The sequence below is a fragment of the Schistocerca americana genome, chromosome 2 (assembly GCF_021461395.2).
Source record: "Schistocerca americana isolate TAMUIC-IGC-003095 chromosome 2, iqSchAmer2.1, whole genome shotgun sequence".
Lineage (NCBI taxonomy): Eukaryota > Metazoa > Arthropoda > Insecta > Orthoptera > Acrididae > Schistocerca > Schistocerca americana.
The window spans coordinates 207,951,309-207,977,087 of NC_060120.1; the positions used below are offsets into that span (position 1 = coordinate 207,951,309).

Consider the following 25,779-nt stretch of genomic DNA (forward strand, 5'->3'; position numbering starts at 1 on the left):
CCAGGAGCAGATATAAATTCAGACCACAAATACAAGTGAAGTTGAAAAAAGTCTGGAGAGGTAAAGCAAAGGAAAGACTGAACATAGAAAGACTCAAAGAGGTAGGAAAGGTATCAGATTTGGAGAACAGATTTATGGAAAAATGACAAAGAGGTAGTGCTGATGAAAGTGTTAATGACAAGTGGATAAAAATGAGGGAAGGACTCATGGACTCTGCCAAAGAAGTTCTAGGAATTAGAGTATCCCAAAGCACCAGGAAAGAATGGAAAATGTGTTGGAAAAGATGGAAGAGCGCAGAAAGTGGAAAAGTGTAGAAACTGAAGAAGGCAAAAAGAGGTACAGGAAACTGAGTAATGAATTAAGAAGAGAAACTGAAGAAGCAAGAGAAAAATGGATGAAACAGAAATGCGAGGAAATAGAGAAAATGGAGAGAGAGGGAAATGTGAAGAGCACTGGACCATCAGTCTAATTTCTCATGCAGCTAAGATCTTGCTGAGAGTGTTGAATAAAAGGTTATAAAGCAAGCTGGATAGAGGGATTGCAGAGGAGCAGTTCGGATTTAGAAGAGGAAAAGGAACAAGAGATGCTATTGGCCTGCTAAGAACTATAGGAGAAAGACATATGGAAAAGGGTAGAGAATCTTTGCTGTTTTTATAGATTTAGAAAAGGCTTTTGACAGAATTCAGTGGAACAAGCTGAAGGATATCTTGAAGAGGAAAGGAGTAGATTGGAAAGAGAGACGACTGATACAGAATCTATATTTACACCAGAAAGTAAAGATAAGGAGTGGAAATGAAATGTCAGAAGGAAGCAGCATTGGACGAGGTGTTAGACATGGTTGTTGCCTTTCCCCACTGTTGTTTAGCGTATACCTTGAAGAGATTGTTGCGAAAAGCTTAGATGGGAAAAGAGGAATACGTATAGGTGGAAAGAGAATAGAATGTATAAGATTTGCTGATGAAATGGTGTTAGTGGCAGAAAGTGAGCGGACAGTGAATCACATGCTCAAAGATCTGAATGAAGCTTGTGTGGAATATGGGATGCAAATAAACACAGCAAAAACAAAGTACAAGACGCAGACTGTCCAATATTAAAATAGGACAATCTACCATTAGCCAAGTAAGTGAATTTAAATATTTCGGAAGCACAATAAGTGAAGACTTGAGATGTCACCAGGAGGTGAAAACTCGAATTGCCATAGCGAAGGAGGCATTCAACAGAAAGAGGAGACTCTTATGTGGCGAATTAGATCAGGACTAAGGAAAAGGCTTGGCAAATGTTTTGTCTGGAGTGTTGGCTCTATATGGGGCAGAAACATGGACACTGAGACGAGAGGATGAATAAAGGTTAGAAGCATTTGAGATGTGGATGTGGAGGAGAATGGAGAGAATAAGCTGGATGGAAAGAGTGAGTAATGAAAGAATATTGGAAAGGGTTGGTGAGAGAAGATGTCTGCCGAAGACTGTAAGAGAAAGGAAAAAGAACTGGTTGGGACATTCATTGAGAAGGGAGTGCTTGCTAGTAGATGCTTTGAAGGATTGGTTTGTGGGAGAAGACTGAGAAGAAGAAGGAGATATAAGATGATAAATGAAATAAAGGGAAGAGTAAATTATGCAGACCTGAAGAGGATGGCAGAAGTCTGGACAGCCTGGAGAACTACGATGTGAAAACCTGCTTTTAGGCAGAACACTGATGATGATGACAATAATCTTGAAAACTACACCGTTTCAAAGCACTGCACATGGAACTCTACGTTGTTAAACCATACAGTTTTTCCAATTTCTGGAAGTTGTCTTACTGAGAGCCTTGGTCAATAAATCAGAGAGTATTTTCTCTGTACACAAATAGCTCAGAGTAATATCCTTCTGCTTTAAGGGATACCTAATAAAATGGTGCCTAATATCAATGTGCTTGGATGGCAACTTGTTATTTGCTTCTGAACTAGCTTGATAGTTCCCATGTTGTCGGAAAACACTTTGGTAGATTAAAAAATCGTATGTGGCTCAGTTTCACCTATTAGATTTCATAACACTTCTTCTATGGTGAAAGACAATATGATATAGACAGCCTCAACAGTATTCAAAACCACTGTTATTTATTTCTTGCAAGACGAGGAGATTAATCGCCCCATCAACTTGAAACAGCTACCTCCAGTAGAATGTCTGTTATGCAGTTCTTTTCCCAAGTCTGCATCACTATAACATTCCAGATTCCAGTTTCCTGTCTTACAATTACTTACTTGGTAATCAACAGTTCCTTTTAAATACCTTAGCGTTCTTTTAACCGCAACCCACTGTTTCATTCTAACGTCTTTTCAAAATTTGCACACAGTATTAGCATTAAAGCCAATATCTGGCCTGAAAGTTTATGCTAAATATAAAAGACTTCCTACTGCCTCCAAATAAGGGAATTCCTTTTTACGCATTTCACCTTTTTCTGCTACTAACAACTTTGTGGCAGCCGCGCCGAGAAATGCGCCAGCCGTAGTTTGCTGTGCTCGCCGCCAGCGTACCCACAGATTACCCGTTAGGCTAAATTTTGGCAACAGTGCGGCGCACATGGGTGCGCTCAATACAAAGCGGAGAGCAGTGCGAGTTGAGCAACGGACCAGTGTAGACGAGTATACAGGTGTATAGTTCTGCCTGTCTCAGGTCACACTGGTCGAGTTTAACGTGAGTTCCCCACAACGTATGGGGGATTACTTATACAGCGCCATCCGTCTCGCCACATCACTACCACATCATACACCATGAGCACAGTGTGTTGGTGTGGCAATAAGACTGCCCCAGTGCAAAATGGTTCAAATGGCTCTAAGCACTATGGGACTTAACATCTGAGGTCATCAGTCCCCTAGACTTAGAACTACTTAAGCCTAACTAACCTAAGGACATCACACACACCCATGCCCGAGGCAGGATTCGAACCAGCGACCGTAGCAGCAGCGCGATTCCAGACTGAAACGCCTAGAACCGCTCAGCCACAGCGGCCGGCGCCCAGTGAACCAGTAACTTGTATCTGGCGATCCCACACATTCCCGCTTCGGCTCCACCCTCTGTTCCATAGGTGTGAGGAAACTGTCTTACATGGCCAAATATTTCTAGTATTCTCTTTCTCTACATTGATTGGACAGTCAATAGTTCTTCTTCATCGTCAGTTCTTATGATCTTCATAACAAGATATTGTTTCACCTCACCTAAATCATGCATATGAATTTCAGATTGAAGTTTTCCCTTGAAACTATTCACTGAAGTTTCACTTCTTGTCAAAATAAAGATATCATCAACACATATAGCGATAATCAAGGTTTTTTTCTGTGATACACACAAGGATCAGATGCTGACTGTTTATGCTTTATATAAGCACTGATTCCAACACTATCCAACCTTTTTAAGACCATACATGATCCTTTCCAGATGATAAATTATATTCTTTTCTTGAAGATTTTTATTGGCTTCCTCTTGAGGAAGCACAAAGATTTCTTCCTCCATTTCTCCACTGAGATGCATCCATGTGTTGGATTAATAAGTTTTCTTTTACAGCAAGCCACAAGAGATGTCTTAAAGAAACATATTTCACTACAGTTGAGAATATTTCTTTATAATCTATGCCCTCTACCTGAGAAATACCTGTAACTACCAAACAAGCTTTAAAATTTCGTACTGCATCTTCAGTATTTTTAATACTGAAGATTCATCTCACTTATAATGGTTTCTTTCCTTGTGGTGCATCTACTTATTCATAAATATTATTTATGTAAAGGACTAATTACTGTTCTATATTTCTTCAAATAAACTGCATGGGGGCTGGCTAAGGCTTCTTCAACTATAAGAGGTTTACTGTTGCATGTTTGAGAAGCCATGTACATCTCATAATCTGGACACAATTTAGCTTACATTGTACATGTTGAATGCTGTAAATTTATTTCCTTTGCTGTTGGAGTTTCCAGGTTCTCATTATCCATTTCATCTTCAATAAACATATAAGACTGTTCCTGGACTTCTTCAAGGGGTTTCGCTTCTAAACTTACTGGTGCCTTGCATGTTCTTGGGCATCTGCTTCAGGATTAATACATGCAAATAATTTTCTACCATTCATTTCGATTTCACCAGATTATAAGAATGCTACAACCCCGCCAGTTATTACCCTTTTGGTTTCAGGCTTTATGAATCTATAACCTATGGAACCTTCACAGTTTCCAACGAAAAGGATTTTTTCATATTTAGAGCCGCATTTTCTTCTAAGTTTTTGGCAGTTTGTACAATGGTCTTGTTTCTAAAAATTCTTAGATGATCTAGAGAAGGTTTCATTCCAATCCAAACTTCGTATGGTGTCATGTCTAGTACTTCTTTAATAGATGATTTATTATTTAGATACGCTGTAGTTGAAAGTGCTTCGGCCAAATAACATTTTGGCAATTTTGCATCATTTATCACGTTTCTTGCTTTCTGTACAATTTTTCTGTTAGCCTGTATTGCTACTTAGTTATGATCAGAACTAAAGCGAGTTGCAGTTTGATATCTCATTCCAGTTCACTCAGTTGTTGTCTATACTATTTATTGACATATTCGGTACTATTTTCTTACCTGATAACTTTTATATTCTTACCACCATGACCCGAAACTGGCAAATATCTCGCTCTCTTTGTAGTTGGTTCTAGGGAAATAAACGTGGATATATCTCATAAAATTAACAATCAAGGTAAGGAAATAACAACTGCCTCTCATAGATTCCTTTTCCATAGGCCCAAAGAGGTCTGTGTATCAACCGTAAAAGCTCAGTAGATCTATTTTTAATTACTTAAACTGTAATCTGGCTTGATTTCATTGTATACAAATTTAACAACGCAAATTAAAACACTTGTATTCCTTTAATCCTGTTGCTATATCTTTTAACAAGGCCATACTTTTCCTATTAAGACGTCGAGTCCTTTATGCCATAAAACACTTTTTGTGGAATGTATTGGATAACTATTACCAACTTCAGGAACATTTAACTGATAAATAACCTTTTATTTACTAGCTGTGGCTATCCCACTGCCACTCTGATCAATTGTTACTCAACTATTTAAATAAAAACAATTATCTTGTAGTCCTTATTCACTTTTTCACCAACTGAAAGCAAATATTTAGCAACATTCTTAATATAATGTACATTATGGGCTGTAATACCGTGTGATTGTGCTTTAGCATTAAAATTAAAATTTGTCTTTCCTACCCATCCACATTGTAATTGGGAACATCCATTGTTGGAACAATAATGTGTGTTTTAGGTGAAACATCGCATAAAACTCATTGGTCTTTGGTAATATGCATTGACGTTCCAGAATCAAGACACCAATCTGCACTCTTACTTCTAATTTTACCATAAGAACGATAAGCAGTGTCTTACCTTTACTGATTGCCTTCCTTTCTGTTCCTTTTGAAACAAGACTTTTTTATTGTGTACTTGTTTTTCCATGCAGTGCGATGCAAAATGTCCCATTTTTTTTGCATTTATAACATCGAACAAGTTTCTTCTTTTTGTATTTTCGATACGAAGCCGTTCCTTTGTCCGGGACAGAATATTTTTGTACATTCTTAACATCTTCTAATACCGTGACTTATACATTGTCGCCTGTAGTTGATTTACCTGAACTCTCTAGGCCTATTATTATGTGAGAGAACTTACAGGTAGTCCCTCTAGTAACAAGGTACCAATACATTTATCAGTAATGCCGAGTCCAATATTTCTAAAACGATTCATAGTGGAGATGATTTTGTTCACTGATTCATCAACATTTCTACATCTGACTAAACTTGTGGTGATAATCTCTCTTTGCAAGTTAACTTTCCTAGTCAAACTTCCGTCTTCAAAAGCTCTTGTTAGATTGTCCCATACTTCCTTTGCCGTGCTGGCCTTTTCTGTGTGAAAGTAATTAACAGGATCGACTAGAAGAGTTAATTTGGATTTTGCCTTACGATTTTCGGTCTGGAAATCTGAATCTGTAGATTTTAAGATTCCATCAGCGACATCCCAAGCGTCGTCCAACTGCAGATAAGCTTCTGCTAGAAACTTCCAAGTTGTATATTTAGATAGCGCCTCAATCCACCTCATTTGGGCAGAAGTTAATTGCTCAGTTACAATACGATATTACGTTATAAACTGCTCGCAAACAATATTAAGTTTAACACAATTTACTGGTCAAACTTATTCAATTCAGTCTTTGTAGGCCCATAATCTACTGGATTATATACCTGCACAGTAAAATAATATTACCAGAGGAATACTGTTCAGGAACAGAGATTTTTATTTATTATTTTTAATGTGCTTTTGCCAGTTTGCAAAGGCATACTACATAAAATCACAAAACACAAACGTCTAGCATAGATACCTAAGAATACATATAATAGACAAAGAAGTCTATACACATAAACTCACTGGCAACACATATAAAAATATTTTGTTCGTCAAATTCGAACATAAATGAAACGAATATAGCAAACACCATGAGAAAACGAAGCAATTCGATTAGATGTTGTCGAAGTATAGGGAAACGTATCTGGGAGCAGATAAGCTTCATTTAACAAAGAAATTAAATTCATTGTGGACAAATTATATGAAAGAACAGAAAAGAATTAAGAGTGCACTGAAAAGCGAGGCTTGAAATTTTTGCTAGGGCAAGAAATTTTTTAACGAAATTTAAATAAAATTATGTGTACTTCTTGTTTTCAAAATCGGATGTAAATAAATAAATACTAGTCAGATATAATCTGAATTATAGGCGTCATCATCTGAAACAATATAACTAATGAGCGAGCATCTATCCTCAGAAATTTCCGATACTCATTTGGCTCGCTTATAGTCAAGTAACTCAGTAAATTTACATGTGTCAGTTCTCCTCTCTTCTTATACCACTCATTTATTTATCTAGGCTACCTGTTTTCTTGCACAAGTGCAGGCCAGCCCAAGAGCCAAATAAGAGCTGGCATCAGGATCTGCCATGTTTGCAATCCGACATTTAACACCAGTATTGTGCAATATCGATTCATTGTATGGAGCCAGCTGACAATATGTTGCACAGTATTAGTGCCCAATATTATTGACAGTCTAGGGGATACTTAATGAGATCAGGCAATCACTTGATTCCACAGTCATTAACACTGTTTGAACTTAGGTCGACTTTTCACATTGTGTTTGAAAGTTGTCTTGTAATTTGTCAACTTCCAAATATCATATTTCGCACACCTCTTTTAGGCCAGTTCACCATTGCCGTCATGGCACGTCATGTGAAATCATTCAACTTCAATTAGTAGCTTTTACACTGGTAACATAACGTTACATCATGGCAACATCAAAGTTTCTCCGATACGAAGTTTCAACAGTTGATGTCATCGTCTGTTGCCAATCATGTGACCCCAGGTCTTTTCTTCCCAATACACGACCTTGCTCTCAGCCTCCACACTTCGTTTCGTCATGCTTCCATTAGGTCGTGGTTTTCACTGTCGATATCAGTTGTTATTCTAGCGCTATGTTATTAATTATTTTTTATTCATTATTGGTTATTTTTCGTTATTTGTTATGGACTGAAAACAGATGAAGACAGCCACAAGAGTTGATATCATGAGATTTGAACTGATGTGTCGTGACATGACATGACATAGCACGATGGACAGTGTGAATACACCTCGGCGTGATGGTGCCGTGACATGATGGCCAGTGTGAAGATTTTGCTGTAATACCTGTGCCCACTGGTCGATTATCTTATCTGCCATTTTGATGTGTGTGTGATGACCGAAAGTTCTTATGATTGAAGTCAGTATTATGATTTTGCGGGGTGAAACATTTTCGGAAGACCGAATTCAGTAATTTGATCTTCTCTCTGTAATCTTCAGCTTTGATGTCATTATAGTCCCTGTGTGACTGAACAGCTGATTTATGTTTGCTTGCTGACTTTACTTACGACAAAAGTTTCTTCGAATATCTTTTCGTATGGGGTGCCATAGATTTATTTTACGGTTTATTGAAGACCTTTCGCATTGGATTCCTGCTCATTCTGCTTCGATCACGTTCTTTAGGTCAATTAGACAAGCTTTACGTAAATCTGCCATGTTTAGATCAGCCAGTTGGTAGCCTCAGTACGTCGTGTGCCCATGTGCTATGCAGATACGTTCAGTGAGTTATTGCGCTCTTCAGCCCAGAAGCGCCACAGTCGGATAATTTTCTCTTTTGCAGGTGTCTGCTGTACTCTTTCAGTTACTCCTCGCTGCTCTGTTTGTATTTTATGAGAGGGTATTCAGTCTTTTACCCAGTAAGATCTTGTGAGCGGGAGCATAGAAAACTGCCTGCAGTCCATAAACAGCTGGACGCTGTGTTGGCCACAGTCGACAGACTTTTGGCGCGCCGCTCAAAGCTGTGGAGACATCATGGCACTGGTGATTAGACCTGTGACACCTGTGGTGCCGTTGGAATACCTTGGTAACCTGGTTGTTACTGTGTCTGCTGACATGCAACACCTGACCTGTTCATCATCACTCGAGAGCGATTGGTGGACAGTGGTCTGTTCGCATGTCATTGAGCAGAAGGCGACAGACGGAACAGACCGCGTGGCTGGCTCCGTACGACATAGCAATAGTTATGAGGTGCTACCGACGTCTGATAATTCTCGTGGTCTAGCGGTTGCGTCTTTGATTCATAACCTAAAACGTCCTCGGTCCTGAGTTCGAAACCCGCCACCGCTCAAATTTTCATTAATAATCAGCATTGGCGGCCAACGACTTGTGGCATAAGAGGTTACCCTCACTCTGACAACGGCCTTGTCAAAGAGGGCGGAGGAATGGAAAGAGATTCAGGGCACTCTCTTGACCTTGGGGTGGGAAAGTGCCTGCAAAGGCGGAAGAATCAGCAATGATCAACGGCATGAGGATGCAGAAGGCAATGGAACTTAAAGACACATATCGTCGATCCACAGGACATGTGGCCTGTAACTGAGAAAGATCCATGATGATCTTTCCATTGGCAAAAGACTCCGGAATAGTCCCCCATTTGGATCTCCGGGAGGTGCTCATGAGCAAAAGGCTGAATAATCAACGAAAGGATACTGTTCTACGACTCGGGGTGTGGAATGCCAGAAGCTTGAATGTGATAGGGAAGCTATAAAATCTGAAAAGGGAAATGCAAAGGCTTAGTCTAGATATAGTAGGGGTCAGTGAAGTGAAATGGAAATAAGACAAGGATTCTAGGTCAGATGAGTATAGGGTAATATCAACAGCAGCAGAAAATGATATAATTGGAGTAGGATTCGTTATTAGTGTTTCGTTGTGAGTGTTTCGTATCGAGCAACTTAACCTCTTGCCTGTGTTTACATTCCGCGCTGACCAGTTGCAGCAGTAGCGGCGCATCGAAACCTAAGTACTAATTAATTGTTTCTGTATAGTGGTTTATTTACGAACTTTAGTAGTCTTCAACCGGTGTTCTTGGTGTTTTCTAGTGAAATAATTTCATAAGAACCTTTTGGGAACTGTTTTCAGCTTCGTTACTGTGTCATTAGACGTTTGATTCTCTTTCTGTATTAGTCTTTTGTTATATTCACATTTGTTGTTTATTAATACTGTTAATAATAGTAGTTACTTCCCTTGTAGAGTAAGTTTGTGATTATTGTAGTCAGGTTTTTAACATCTTCTTATCGTAGTAGCGGAACTTAGAAAAAGTAAAATTTTACCATGAGTGAGAAGTGTGGGCTTTGCCGTAGGTTCGTAAGTAGTGGATTGCGGTGTGAGACTTGTTCGAAGTATTTTCACTGGGGGGAATGCAGTGGGGAAGCCAGTGGGCATTCTGGTGAGATCCTCTCCTGGAACTGCAGGTTATGTAGCAAGAGTAAGTTGATAGAGGAGCAGAAGCGTAAGATCTGTGCCCAGGTGCAGTTGAAAAACGCACAGGAGGAGATAGATAGGATGGGAGGGAGAAGGGGGTTGGGGAATGGGAGCTGGCTGTTGGCAAGAGATCTGCTAGGAGAAGAAGATTTTCAGATAGTTTTACTATTGGTGCTTACAATAGATATGACCAACTGTCAGAGTCTAGTGGAGAGGAATCTCTAGTAGCTGTAGATGTAGGAAGTATGCAGCAGACCTAAGTAGTTACTGTGCCTAGAACAGTTGCAAAGTCGAAGAGGAAGAAGAAGGTTCTGCTGTTAGGTAGTTCTCATTGCAGAGGTGTAGGCCAGCAGTTGCAGGAAGTGCTGGGGAGTGAGTACCAGGTCACCAGCATTGTGAAGCCTAATGCAGGGTTGGCTCAGGTGACTGTTAACATAGGGGGGTTATGTAGGGATTTTACTAAAGAGGATCAGGTGATTGTGATTGTGGATGGGGCTGGTAATAATATTAATAGGCATGGGGAGTATAACATAGATGGTGACCTGGAAAAGATAGCCACTCAGACTGGCAACACGAATGTGCATTTCGTGGAACTGTTTCAGCGTCACGATCGGCCTCATCTTAATACAGCTGTCAGCGTAATAACATGAGACTTGGGGGTGCGCTGATGACAGAAAGCATGGGTCACATTTCAGTGGTGTCGGTGGAGTCTATCAGCAGGACGGGTTTCACTAGACATGGCCTGCACCTCAACAGGTATGGGAAGGGGAGGATGGCAAAGCTTATAGTTGACAGCATAGGTGGGGTTGGTGGGATCACTCATGGGAAAATTCCTGCAGTAGTGGGTGTTAGAGCTGCACCTTTTTTAGATTGAAGTCAGCTGATAGGTATTCCTGCTTAAGGGAAGCCTCTATAACAAGGGAATCACTTTTGACAAAGCTTAGGTATCCGAGTAATGAGGGAATTAGTATATTTCATCAAAATATACAAGGTATTAGAGATAAAGTTAGTGAACTGCTTATAGATGTCGACTCTGAAATTATTGGTATATCTGAACACTTCTTAAATAAGGAGACAATTCAGAGGCTTCCTTTACCAGGATACAGGTTGGCTGGCAGCTTTTCGAGGAGCCCTTTGTGGTGTGGGGGGTAGCCATGTATGTGAAAAACGGCATCCCATTTGAGTCAATTGATGTTTCAAAGTACTGCACTGAAAAGGTGTTTGAATGTTGTGCAGGTGTGGTTAAATTTAACGGAGCTAAACTTCTAACTGTTGTTATTTATAGATCCCCAGACTCCGATTTCACAACATTTTTGCTAAAGCTAGAGGAGGTTCTTGGTTCACTTTATAGGAAATACAAAAACTTAGTTATATGTGGTGACTTAAATATTAATTGTATAAGTGATTGTGCAAGGAAGAGGATGCTGGTAGACCTCTTTAATTCATATAATCTTATGCAAACCGTATTCTTTCCAACAAGAGTGCAAGGGAACAGTAGAACAACCATAGACAACATTTTTGTTCATTCCTCATTACTAGAAGGGCATTCTGTTAACAAAAAGGTAAATGGCCTTTCAGATCATGATGCACAAATTTTAACTTTAAAAGATTTTTGTGCTGCAACACGTGTTAAATATAGTCATCAGCTGTTCAGGAAAGCTGATCCAGTTGCTGTAGAGACCTCTGTAAACCTTATAAAGGAACGAGAGTGGCAAGATGTTTATAGCGCTGATACAGTAGACGATAAATATAATGCTTTTCTCAAGACTTTTCTCATGCTCTTGGAAAGTTGCTTTCCGTTAGAACGTTTAAAACAGGGTACTAGCACAAACAGGCAGCCTGGGTTGCTGACTAGAGGGATAAGAATATCTTGTAGAACAATACGTGACATTTCAACACGAAAAGTAGTCTACTTCGCATATTTTCATACGCTTATGTCATATGGTATTATTTTTTGGGGTAATTCTTCTGATTCAAAAAGGGTATTTTTGGCTCAAAAACGGGCTGTTCGAGCTATATGTGGTGTAAGTTCGAAAACCTCTTGTCGACCCCTATTCAAAAATCTGGGAATTCTGACATTGCCCTCACAGTATATATTTTCTTTAATGTCGTTTGTTGTTAGCAATATTAGCCTATTCCCAGGAGTTAGCAGCTTACACTCAGTTAATACTAGGCAGAAATTCAATCTGCATGTGGAATGCACTTCCTTGACTCTTGTGCAGAAAGGAGTGCAGTATTCTGCTGCATCAATTTTCAATAAACTACCACAAGAACTCAAAAATCTTAGCAGTAGCCCAAACTCTTTTAAGTCTAAACTGAAGAGTTTCCTCGTGGCTCACTCCTTCTATTCTGTCGAGGAGCTCCTGGAAGAGCTAAAAAATTAAGCAAATTCCAGTGTTACATTGTTGATTTTCTTCATTTAAACTTATGACTTGTCACCTGAATATGTTTTTTTTATTTCATTTCATCTGTTTCTAATATCGTGTTATAATTACATGTATTGACTCGTTCCATGACCATGGAGACTTCTCCTTAATTTGGTCCCACGGAACAATAAATAAATAAGTAAACAGGAAGGTAGCGCTGACAATGTGTTACGGTGAACAGTTAACAGATTAGCTATACATGCCGTTGTCGCAACTTGAAAATTAAGAGACAAAGAAAATACATTAAGGTATTGAAAGGATAATTAAAATTCGCAATGGTAGATGAAACCTAATAGTCTTGGGGGACTCGAATACAATTTTGGGGAAGGTGTACAAGAAAAGGCTACAGGAGAATATGGGTTTGGGACAAGGAATGGGAGGAGAAGGCTAAATGAATTCTGTAATAAATTTCAGTTAGTAATGGCGGATACTGTGTTCAAGACTCACAAGAGCAGGAGGTATATTTGGAAAAGGCCAGGTGATACCGGAAGATTTCAGTTAGATTACATCAATGTCAGACAGAGATTTCGAAATCAGATTCTGGATTGTAAGGCGTACCCAGAAGCAGATGTAGGTAGAGTCAGATCACAATGTAGTAGTGATGAAGAGCAGGCCGAAGTTTATAAGATTAGTCATGAAGAATCAATACGCAAAGAAGTGGGATACGGAATTACTAAGAAATGACGAGATACGGTTGAAGTTCTCTAACGCTGTAGATACAGCAATAAAGAATAGTCCAGTAGGCAGTACAGTGGAAGAGGAATGGACATCTCTAAAAAGGGTAATCCCAGAAGCTGGAAAAACATAGGTGCAAAGAAGGTAACTGCAAAGAAATCATGGGTAACAGAAGAAATACTTCAGCTGATCGATGAAAGAAGGAAGTACAAAAAATTTCAGGGAAATTCAGGAATACAAAAATATAAGTCGCTGACAACTGAAATAAATATGAAGTGCAGGGAAGTTAAGTCGAACTGGCTGCATGAAAAAGTGAGGAAATCGAAAAAGAAATGATTGACTCCGCATACAGGAAAGTCAAAACAACCTTCGGCGAAATTAAAAGCAACGGTGGTAACATTAAGAGTGCAACGGGAATTTAGTTGTTATATGCCGAGTAGAGAGCGTATAGGTGGAAAAAGTAAAACAGAAGGCGTCTAGAAGGGGGAAGATTTGTCTGATGTGATAGAAGAAGAAATAGGAGTCGATTTGAAGAGACAGGTGTTCCAGTATTGGAATCAGAACTTAAGATTTCTTTGGAGGACTTAAGATCAAATAATGCAGAAGGCATCGATAACATTCCACCTGAGTTTCTAAAATTATTAGAGGAAACAAAACGACAATTCACGTTGTTGAGTAGATTGTATGGGTCTGGCAATATACCGTCCGAATTTCGGAAAAATATCATCTACACAATTCCGAAGACTGCAAGAGGTGACAGGTGCGAGAATTGTCGCACAGTCAGCTTAACAGCTCATGCATCCAAGTTGCTGTCAAGAGTAGTATACAGAAGAATGGAAAAGAAAACTGAGGATGTGTTAGATGGCGATCATTTTGGCTGTAGCAAAGGTAAAGGCATCAGAAAGGCAATTCTGACATTGCGGTTTATAATGAAAGCAAGACAAGAAAAGTAAAGACACGTTCATAGGATATGTCGACCTAGAAAAAGAGTTCGACAATGTAAAATGGTGCAGGATGTCAGAAATTCTGAGAAAAATAGGGATAAGCTATAGGGAAAGACGGTTAATGTACAACATCTACAAGAACCAAGAGGGAATAATAAGAGCCGACAACCAAGAATGAAATTCCCAGATTAAATAGGGTGCAAGACAGAGATGTAGTCTTTCGCCCCTACTGTTCAATCTGTACATCGAAGAACCAATGATCAAAATAAAAGAAAGGTTCAGGAGTGAAATTAAAATTCAGGGTGAATGGGTATCAGTGATACGATTCGCTGATGACATTGCAACCATGAGTGAAAGTGAAGAAGTATTACATGATCTGCTGAATGGAATGAACAGTCTAACGAGTACGGAATATGGCTTGAGTGTAAATCAAAGAAAGGCGAAAGTAATGAGAAGCAGCAGAAACGAGAACAGCGAGAAACTTAACATTCGGATTGATGGTCACGAAGCAGATGAAGTTAAGGAATTCTGTTACCTAGGCAGCAAAATAACCACTGGCGGGTGCAGCAAGGAGGATATCAAGAGTGGACTATCTCCGGTAAAAAGGGCATTTCTGGCCAAGACAAGTCTACTAGTATCAAACATAGGCCTTAATTTAAGGAAGAAAGTTCTGAGAGTATGCGTTTGGAGCACAGCATTGTATGGTAGTGAAATATGGGCTGTGGGAAAATGGGAAGTAAGAGAATTGAAGCATTTTAGGTGTGGTGCTACAGACGAATGTTGAACATTAGGTGGACTGGTAAAGCTCGAAGAGGAGGTTCTGCACAGTATCAAGAGGAAAGGAACGTGTAGAAAACACTGTGAAGAAGGAGGGACAGTGTGATAGGATATCTGTTAAGATATCAGGGACTGACTTCTGTAGCACTAAAGGGGACTGTAGAGGGCGAAAACTGTAAGGGAAGACAGAGATCGGAATACAGCCAGCATATATTTGAGGACGTAGGTTGCAAGTGCTACTCTGAGATGAAGATGTTGGCATAGGAGAGAAAATCTTGGCCGACCGCATCAAACCATTCAGAAGACTGATGACTCAAAAGACCCATGCCTGATCATACTGCGTAGCCAGTACGGTATGCCTTTCCTGATGGGCCAGTGGCCGACTTTCCTGTCCAATCCGGACAAGTACAGAGAGCAGATCTGTTAATGTTAGACGAGCAATGCCGCCTGAGTTCTGAGGCCATCCTCGATGATTTTGGCAGCTGAATAATTTGTGAAAACAGCTAGCATCGCGCATGGGATGCACGCAAAGCTCGCTATTTGTATTGTGCCTAAGTAACCCGCTGATTCATGTCTTATAAAATTATATAATAAAGAAGTTATAAGCTTATTTGTGTGTGTTTACCTTAGTTAGACACCACTAATAAATGGCGACTCCGACGTGATCGGCGAGGGGAAACAAAAATAAAACCTGCAACATAATTATCGGGGAATTGGGCGAATTGTCCAACGCGGAATCTGCTGGAATTCGTCGTAGACAGTATTTAATAAAAATACTCAAAATGCCGACAGGAAGTGAACTTGAGGGAGCAATCCCGTGAGTACTCGGGAAATCAATAAGGTAAGCGTAAAGCGTCCTCCCTTTTGGGTAGAAAAGCCCGATATTTGGTTTTACCAAGCCGAAGCTCAGTTTATAATCGCTGCTATAGCAACGGAAGCAACTAAGTTAAATTACCTGTTGGCCCAGTTTGAACCGAAATATGTCAAAAACATCTGGGATCTGGTAACCAGAGATGAAGATAATAAATATTCGCTGGCAAAAGAACGACTCTTAACTATTTTCAAGGAAAGTGAGGAGCGTAAAATAAAACAACTGTTGAGCGGGTTGGAACTGGGCGATATGAAACCTAGCAGTTATTACGAAAAACGCGGAACTGTGTTGGGACCAACTTGTCGGAAAACGCTTTAAAAACATTGTGGCTCGATAAACTTTCAAGTAATAGTTGAAGTATATTAGTGATATCGCAAGGAACGACGGACAAAATCGCGCAGATGGCCGATCGTATAGTGGAGATGCAATATGCTGAGGAGCATCAAATTACCTCAGCCCAGTCAGTTCCTTCCACCTCCTTATCAGTCCAAGATCTTCTTGTAAAAAATAAAGACTTAGAAATGAAGTTAAGACGCTTCGAGAAACAAATAGATCCAGATCGCGCAGCAGAAGTAGAAACAGAATACAGTTCAAAACAAATGGTAAATATTGTTATTATCACTTCAAATTTAGCTCACGGTGTAAACCTGAAAAGTGTGTACCGTCTTGCCAATAGAAAAACAAGGAAAACAAGCAAGGGTAGAGTCAAAAGCGTTTGAGTGTTCTACTCCAGTTCCCACAGTAAGCCGCCAATATCGATTATTTGTTAAAGACAGAACTTATGGACGACCTTATCTGGTAGATACCGGTGCAGATTTGTATGTTATACCAGTGTCAAAAACTAAAAAACTTGAACCCTCTGACTTTAGTCTCTCTGCCGCAAATGGTTCTGAAATAAAAACTTACGGGTCAAAGCTGTTAACCATTGATTTAGTTCTTAAATGTAAGTTTGAATGCCTATTTATAGTACCAGATGTATCAAAGGGACTATTGGGAGCCGATTTTCTTCATCATTTTGGTTTACTCGTAGATCTGAAAAATAATAAGCTGTAGGTAACATTAATATGTTAAAAATTTCAGCAAAGGTAACCACTGTGAATGCTAACGATTCAGTAAGCCCACTCTATGCAAAATGTCAGTATTCAAAGCTGCTACAAAAATTTCCTGAGCTAACAAAACCATCTATAGTACCAAAGGTGTTAAAGCATAAAGCACAGCATTACATCACTACTTATAATGGGCCACTGGTGTATAGTAAGGCTCGTTGTTTGGACCCACATAAATTGCAAATATCTAAGTAAGAATTTCAGTTTGTGTTGAATAACGGTATTATACGTCCATCACAATCACAATGGGCCAGTCCACTGTACCTTGTTATGATGTCAAATGGTCAGTGGCCAGTTTGTGGGGATTGTCGTCGTCTTAATGATAGGACTCTCCCAGACCGGTATCCAGTCCCTCGAGCAGATGAGGTAAATCTTGTGCTGCAGAATAAGAAGGTATTCTTCAAGATTGACCTACTTTATCAAATTTCGTTAGCCGACCTAGACAAACCAGAGTCAGAGGTTATTACACCTTTTGGTCTGTATGAATTTAATTATATGCCCTTCGGACTTCGAAATGCACGTAGCACATTTCAGAGGTTTATACATGAAGTTGTGAGAGAGCTGGATTTCTGCTTTCCATATCTGGATGATATTTTAATAGCATCAGAATCGTCAGAACAAGATACTGAACATCTAAATTTACTCTTTAAACAATTGAATCAGTATGGTCTGGTAATAAAGGTTGGAAAATCGGTATCTGGAGTGAAAGAACTGACATTCTTAGGACAATTAATCACACCTGCAGGAGAGAAGCCGGATCCAGGAAAAATGTCTGTGCTGATGAACTACAAGCGACCTGAAACTGTTAGCGAACTTCGAAAATTTTTAAGAATCATCAATTTTGATCGCAAGCATTTAGAACATGCTGCAGAAAACCAAGCTTTGTTGAATGATTACCTAAAACGAACAACTAAAAATGACCGAAGACATATTGACTAGACAGCAGAAGCAATTGCTCAGTTCCAAAAATGTAAAGAAGATCTCGTAAATGCAACGTTTTTAACATTTCCGGGTTTGCACAACCAACTCGCATTATTTATGGCTGCATCAGATCCTGCAGCTGGTGCTGTATTGCAACAGTGGCGAGATGTACAATGGAAACCTATTGGATTCTTTTCAAAAAAGTTCCATATATGACAGACAACTATTTAGTATATATATGGCTGTCAAGTATTTCAAATATTTGTTAGAAGGTAAATACTTTATTATTTATACTGATCGTGCCGCTCTAACATATGCTTTTAAGCAGAAGAATGAGAAAGCAACATCAATCCAATTACGTTATCTCCAAAATATTTCACAGCTTACAACATATTTGCGACATATTTCTGGTAAAGCAAATGTTGTGGCTGATAGCTTCTCAAGGCTTGAAGAATTGGTTCCAATTAGCTATGAAGAGATAGCCCAAGCACAAGAAAAGGATAAAGTGCTTCATCAACTGCAACCTGGCAATAATACTTCGCTTAAATTAAAATACTGTTTGACTCAGACAGGAAAGCAATTGTGGTGTGATGTCTCGACACAAAGTATTCGACCTTATATTCCTGAACAATTCCGTTACGTTATTTTTCAACATTATCATAATTTGGCTCATCCAGGTATCAAGACAACTGTAAAAATGATGACGTCAAAATGTGTGTGGATGAATATGAAAAAGGACATTGCAAATTGGTCACAAGCTTGTAATGCTTGTCAAAAAGACAACGTTCCACGACATATGCATTCACCAATGGGACACTTTCCCGACACTGATGAACGTTTTAAAGTAATTCATATTGATTTGATAGGGCCAATGCCTCCTTCTGATGAATATACGTAACATGCATCGATAGAGTTACGAATTGGACAGAGGTAATACCACTTCGGATATACTCGTACAAACAGAAGCAGTAGCTCAAGCTTTCTTCAGTTGTTGGATTTATAGATTTGGTGCACCTTACCAATAGTAACCGATTGTGGAAGACAATTTAATTCTGAGCTATTTCAAGCACTATCAAAAATATGTGGTTGTAATCAAACTCAAACTACTGCATATCATCTTCAATCCACTCATCAGGATACCTGGTGATTTTTTTCAAGAAGACGGAACAAAAAGGGATTCAGACTTACCCCAGTTTGTTTCAGAACTAAAACAATATAGGAACTGGCTGAAACCTGTGCAAATAGCTCACAAAGTAAAACAGACACCATTTGTATACAAGGACCTCAGCACGTTAACACACGTATTTGTAAAGGTTGACAGAGTTAAAAAATCGTTAGAACCACCGTATTAAGGCCCATACGAAGTCGTGGAAAGAACATCAAATTTTTTTGGACTCAAAATGAAAGACCAAGTAAAAAACATTTCCATCGACCGACTTAAACCTGCATATTTGCTAAACGAAGACGTTAAATTGCCGGAAGACACTCCAGTTTCACCACCACCCCAGCACACAGAAGATAAAAAAACACGAACATCAAGCTCGGGTCGCGTAATTCGATTTTCCTCAAGACCAGTGGAAGTGTTACAGTGAATTGTGACCATCTTACTGAGAAGGTGGTCATGTGGGAGCAGGTTGTTCTGCCATATGGTGTTTTGGTGTGTTTGTGAGTGTTTTGACATCGGTATATTTTCGCTTAGCAGGAGTGACAGGATAAAAATTGTAGAGTATCTGCTGTCTCGTCAGTGGCCTGCGTAACTAGGTGCAACGGCAAACGACAACGATGTGGACGGACCTGCTGCGTGAGTAGCTACGAGTGCCCAAAACAACAAGAGCAAAAAAAGGAAAAACAACAAGTAAGCAATGCAACAAGCACACCCAAGAATGAAATAGGAAAAGCAGTCTGCTATATAAGCTACAGTACACAGAGTTCAGGGTCCTCGATTAGGCACGATGACGACGACTACAACAATGTTTAAATGAGCTTATGTTTTGGTAATTGTGGCAGCTGACTTTGTTTACCAGGTGCATGATAGTATTGTGATTTGTAAACAGAGCAAAAATTTCCTAATCAAGATTGTCTTCAGGTTAATGCCATTTTTGTATTCGAAAATAAATGTGTAACGAAAAGTATAACCTTTGTGTAAATTGGTACAGCTCACCCCTCACGCCATTCCTCCCTGTGAGTTTTGATATTTGGGTATTGTGTTTTGTTGTTTATCCCCAATGGAGGGAGGACAGATGGGGCTCAATAACTGCCCCTATGATTCCTTCTACGAGTAGTCGGGTCGATCCTGCAACAGGCTCGTCCTGGAACTGGTCTACCAGTAGCACTGTCGGGGTGACAATACGTTGTCCAGAACAGTTGCGAGAATAATTTTCTCCTTACGGGCCTAACGACAGCTCACCTCTTCATCACCAACAGAGGCCAATCTTGCAGCGAGAAAATTTTTCTCCATCGCAGCTTGAGGACAAGCATCTTGAGGACATCCCCTGAGGCCAGTCCAACAAGTCAAGTAATTATAACACCACATTGAGGGGTTCATCACCAATAGCATTCTATGATTAACCTACACCCATGCTCATCAAAGAATGCACTCTAGATAAGCGACTAGTGAGGCAGGCTGTCTACAATGGCATTTGATTAACATTTTTGATCAACCTTTACTGTTGACACCCAAACCTCCAGGTGTCAGACAGTCAGATCGGTACCAAATATTGTATGTCGATAGAGCATCAACCAAAACGCAGATTTAGTTCGAGCTAAGTGCGTAAACGGTAATTAAAAATAACACCAGAAATACGGAGCGCAGGAAAAGTTTATCTATCAGCCATTGTTTGCTAGATCTTGAGTGGGTGGGTAGGTAGAACGTGAGGTCGTCGTACCAAAGGTCACGCGTTCGCACCCCACCGATCACAACTCTTGTTGAGTGTTTACGCGTGAAATTTATATAGGACAAACTATTGCTAATATTGGTTTCTTGTGGGCCCTGCAAAGACACTAGTGTTTTTCTTGAGAAGCACGTACAAAATAACCTACCAGGAAACTAAATCGCAATTGACGTATTTCCAGCAAACACAATCTTTATTTATCAACCGTCCGATCTTCATTTCTTCAGAGTGTATGAGCATATGACGCGTAAAATGTCTGATGCTGCTCGAGATTCTTCGGAAGAGATCAGTCAGCAACAACGGAAAAATCTTCTTAAGCTGCAGTCCGTCACAAAAAATCAGTTGGGTTCTCCACGATTCCCTAATTCCCACCATTACCGGTGGATAATGGCTTTAAAGCTTCAACAAAGTTCTGTTTCAGACACAAGCTTTCATTCTGCAATCTACAGGGTGCATGCGCAGATGTGAGATTCATCAAATGTTCTTGGTGAACGAAAGCAATTTGCTTCACACACCTCTTAGTACGCAGCCAGGATTGTGAAGCCTTTGTTCCTGAATGAATCACACTCTTTATTATTATTACTATTAGTTTTATTATTATTACAGCTTTTATCATTATTATTATTATCAATACTATTACTTCTGCACGTGTGATGCAACGATTCTTTATTTTGAGTTCTGGTTGTATATTCTGTAAAATTAGAAATTCACTCTATAGGTTTACTACTTTCAAAGAAACGAAGCGAAAGAAGACTTCCAAGAGAACAATGCTGTAAACTCCAAATGGCCCTTTTACATGTCCTAAAGATGACGTTGTCCCATATAACACTTTCGCTCATAATACAGTAAAAATTTGATATCATTGGGCTCTGAACCCATTATCCCTGGAACGATAATCTAACGCTCTACCAACTTCCCCACGGGAAATATACGTGATAGTTACTCGTAGTACTGCTTTTTGTGTCCCGTAGTTCTAGTGTTACATTTAATTACGTTTACGCCGTTCTGCTCGACGACAGAACATAGTACGAACTAAATCGGAGTTTTGTTTGACACACTATCGGCATACAACATTTGGTACAGATGTGAGCGTCTGACATCTGGAGGTTTGGGTGTTAGCTACATCCAGACACGTGTAACTAGTTGTTTCTGGGACACTAAAGGAGCTGCTCACCTCTGCGCTGCATCTCACTCGGGAAGAAGAGCACCTGCGGCGCTACGTCACAGTGCAGCACCTGGTAGCCCTCGCTCTGCAGCAGCTGGCGGAAGTCGCTCACTGGGTCCTCACTGTGCTGGTACGGAGATACGAACTCCTCCACGTCCTGAGAGGAACGGCAAAATCCGTGAACATCGACGCTCCACTACAACGCTTGCAAACGATTTGTCTTCAGAAAAAAAGTCACATTCTCTTTATTTTTTGGTGATCAATAATACTTATCAGATTCGACATTAAATTAATAAATGGTACCAACACAACAGGATCAATTGTGGATACTTGCTGAAACGTAATAATATAGCTGACACGCATCCTTCTGTTGTATGTTCCAGATACTAATACTAGGGTTCAGTGCGCCAATACCGTTTTGTTGTCCGGTTGCCTCTCTATCTCTTCGACTGTTAAGGAACATTTTCTCAGGAACGAGTCGACGTATCAAGGTTAAATTTATGTCAGTTATTAAGGGTTTCTGATCTCTCAGCGGTGTACAAGCCTTAAGCTTTAAGTCGCTGCAATCAAAAGATACAGCCATTTATGTTACGTATTTTCATATTCGCAAAATTCACTTATCAAAACCTCTAGTGTACTTCCCGTTGACCTAGAAACATGAAATTTGGCAAGAAACAAGATTCCACAGTACAAGCAAAGAAAAAAAAACGAAAATTCTTAATTTCTAATAATTGTGTAACATGAAAAGATATTTTTTTATTTTTTTATCCGTCTGTCTATTTGTCTGTCCGTCTGTTGATACATCTTTCCTTTGTAACAGGTTGGCGTATCAAGTTCAAATTTATGTTACATACTGAAGTCTATGGTCCCTTCACGGTGTAAAAATTTTAAGCTTGTAAGTGAATACGGAGAAAAGATGCGGCCGTTTATCACATATTTTCATACTGGAAATCTCACTCATCGGAACCTATAGATTATTTCCCGATGACTTGGAACCATGAAATTTGGAAAGAAGCAAGGTTTCACAGTACAAATAAAGGAAAAATCCGAAACTGTTAATCTGTAACTATACAACACGAAGAAAAATATTTCTTTTGTCATTTGATATTCGACTTCAGATTTATAACTAAAACATTATTGAAAGTCTTGGGGTCCCTGCAACCATATTTTGTCAATAGCAATGTCAATAATAGGCCAAAATCGTCAATATCATTGGTTCTCGTAATGCTTAAACTATCTATATACGCAATTAAGTTTGCAGTCCACCCTCAGTACGTGAGTCCTACTCACACGTAGCCAATTTATTTTATCTGTTTCATGTTATTAACCCATGTTGGACTATAATGAGATTTATAGCAAAGACGTATACAAAATAAAAGAACCTTTCAACAGTTCCTCTTCCCACAGTGAGGTATACAACTAATAGCATGTAAAGGTTAGGTGTTGTACCAGTGTTAACTGACAAAACCGGCATTCACACCGTACCCATTTTCCCAATTTTCTATTAGAAACGAAAACAAAAAATAAAATGTGTTTGTAGTGAACTATTGAAGAAAGTTCATTTTCATGTATTGGTGAAAACAGCTTCGAAGTTATGAAACAATCGTATAAAGAAATATATGTAATTTACAAATGCATAACTACAGTATCCTAATTAAGAAACGATCCCGTACAGTTTCAACGTACTGGGCCCAGGCGCTTCGCGCGTCTACAACGCTATTTTGTAAACGTCTCTATTGCAATGCCTGTTGATAGCTCTATAGATGGCTACTGTTTTCACCTATGTCGTTTGCCCTTAGCAGTTGAAAGTTGTCAAAGGTATTTCCTCAAACTGACTCGACTGTACGAGTGTCTCAATAGCAAAGAACAAACGTATGAAAAGTTTATGCATGATTAGGCAATTTCTCACGCATCCTAGTGTTTATGTAGTCAAATCTCTTGAACTATGTGTTGTACAATGATGTATCTAACTAGATACATTCAGTGACGTATATGGGTATTGTCTCGAAAATATATTAGAATAGAATTAGTAGCAAAGGAGAAATACGTTTAAACGTCAAGCACAATGAGGCAGTTTTTCACGAATTTCAGTGTTTATGACGTCATATCTCCTGAACCACGTGTGATGTCACGAAATAATTTTATAGGTGCATTTAGCAGCGTATGTGGATACCGTCTGCGGACGTTATTGCGAATACAGTTAATAGTACAGAAGAAATAAAATTTAAACTTCATGCATGATGCCGCGTTTATCCACGCATTTCATTTTTGTGATGTCATATCTGCTGAACTATCTTAGGTAGGTGGTTCTTTTCCTCACAGTTATTGTTGCCTGACAGTAAAGAATATGTTTACCAAGTGTGGTTGAAACCGCTCCAGTGGTTTAGGAGGTCATGCGGCAAACACACACACATATATGTATTATATATATGTGGATTCATTGGTTCGTACACTTTCTAACTGTGCAAAATGATATATGTGAATCGCAAAAATAGACTACAGAGTGAAACTTCCAAAAGAACACTATACTATGTAGAAATGGGCAATCATTCCTTGGTTTATTTCGTTATGACCCATCGTGACCTGGAACCTTAAGCATTGTGAGGTATGACATGGTCTATATCAACAGACACATAAGCTGTTAAAAGCTGTGATGGTAATCCAGATCAACAACACTAAAAAATTGTTTTACTTTATTGTCAACCTGTCTAGTGGAGACAAGAATATCATATATACACTGATGAGCCAAAACATGACCGCTGGCCACCGCAAGACTGAAGGTCGCCTGGTGATATTGTGTGCATGCGACAAGGTAAGAAAAGGATACAGGATGTTAGGTGTATAAATGCAGATGTTTCTGTCAATTACTGAGGACAGTGTACTGAAAAACTTTACATCAGTATTTAATTCATTTGTAGACTAATAATTTTAGGTATTATAAGCAGCATGTTTTTAGGTTGATTAGTATCTCCAAGTAAACGTGACACAAGCAAGTCATTGATGTTTATTTTCGTTTGTGCAGCTGCTCAGGCATTGAAGTGTGGATGTTTGGAGACAAAATGGATTGTCTATACTGGCAGGTGTAGTCCACTACATGATGCAGTTACGACCATGCAGGAAACATCAGGCAGTAAATTGTCATTTGTTTGCAGGAAGATTATTAGATGCAGAGAAAAACCAACTAACACACTGAAGTAGTTACATATTAAAATAATGTCTGTATGTAGACTCTTTACATCCTGTATAAGTGGAGCAGACACAAATGGGGGAGTCACTCCAGCAACTATCTGGGCCACAAAATGGAGAGTCCACATCCCAGAGACAGCAGGGCTGGGTGGCAGTTGATGTGCTACTGTCGCAAGTTTCTATGGAAAGTGCTTGTAGGTCAGTAAAAGAACAAGTAGATGATGTTGTATTACATGTCCACACCACATCACAGGACTTGGAGGTGGGGTTTCCCACTTGGTGATGTACAATAGATGGAGGTCTGTAGCAGAGCTGAGGGCAGAGTACAGTGCTGGGACAGGCACAAGTGTTACAGAGCACAGCATGCAGGATATTGAACTTGGGGCTCTGCAGTAGACGATCCGGATTTTGTCCCTAAGTTGACCCATCTCATCTGTTGACAGACCAGAATCTGTTGACAGACCAGAATCGTCGAGAATGGACAGTGGCTCAGTGCAAACGTGAAGCTTGACCAGATAATTCACGTTTTTCTGTTACACCAGATATATGATCATGTCCGGATACACCATCAACCATGCACTGCACCACAGACGTAGGCCAGTGGAGGCAATTATGTGGTATGGGGTATATTCATATGGGTTTCCATGGGACCTGTGATGCTAATCGAAGGCATTCGACAGTTCTGGACTAATGAACATTATTTTGTACCACCTGCATCAATCCATGCCTCATTCTTCATGTTTTTTTTCTGAAGGCGATAGTTTCTTGCACCAAAATTTTCGGAGCCACAAGACCAGAATTATGCTTACAGTAGTTTAAGGGGCATGATAATGAACTCACGTTGATGTCTTGGCCACCAAGTTCACCTGATCTGTAGCCAATGGAACACATCTGGGAATCCATAGGGCGCCAGCTCCGCACCCGCAAACTGCCAGCTCATAATTTATGGGAACTGTGTGACCTGAGCAT

At 39.6% G+C, this 25,779-nt stretch overlaps 1 protein-coding gene across 1 annotated transcript in view; it reads right to left on the reverse strand.

Moving 5' to 3' along the window:
- The window catches only part of LOC124593895 (juvenile hormone acid O-methyltransferase-like), a 190,209-nt gene that overhangs the window by 127,510 nt on the left and 36,920 nt on the right, over positions 1–25,779 (reverse strand). The window contains exon 2 of the mRNA XM_047132242.1: positions 21,634–21,781. Coding sequence (XP_046988198.1) covers positions 21,634–21,781 — 148 coding nt within the window. The remainder of the gene's footprint in view (positions 1–21,633; positions 21,782–25,779) is intronic.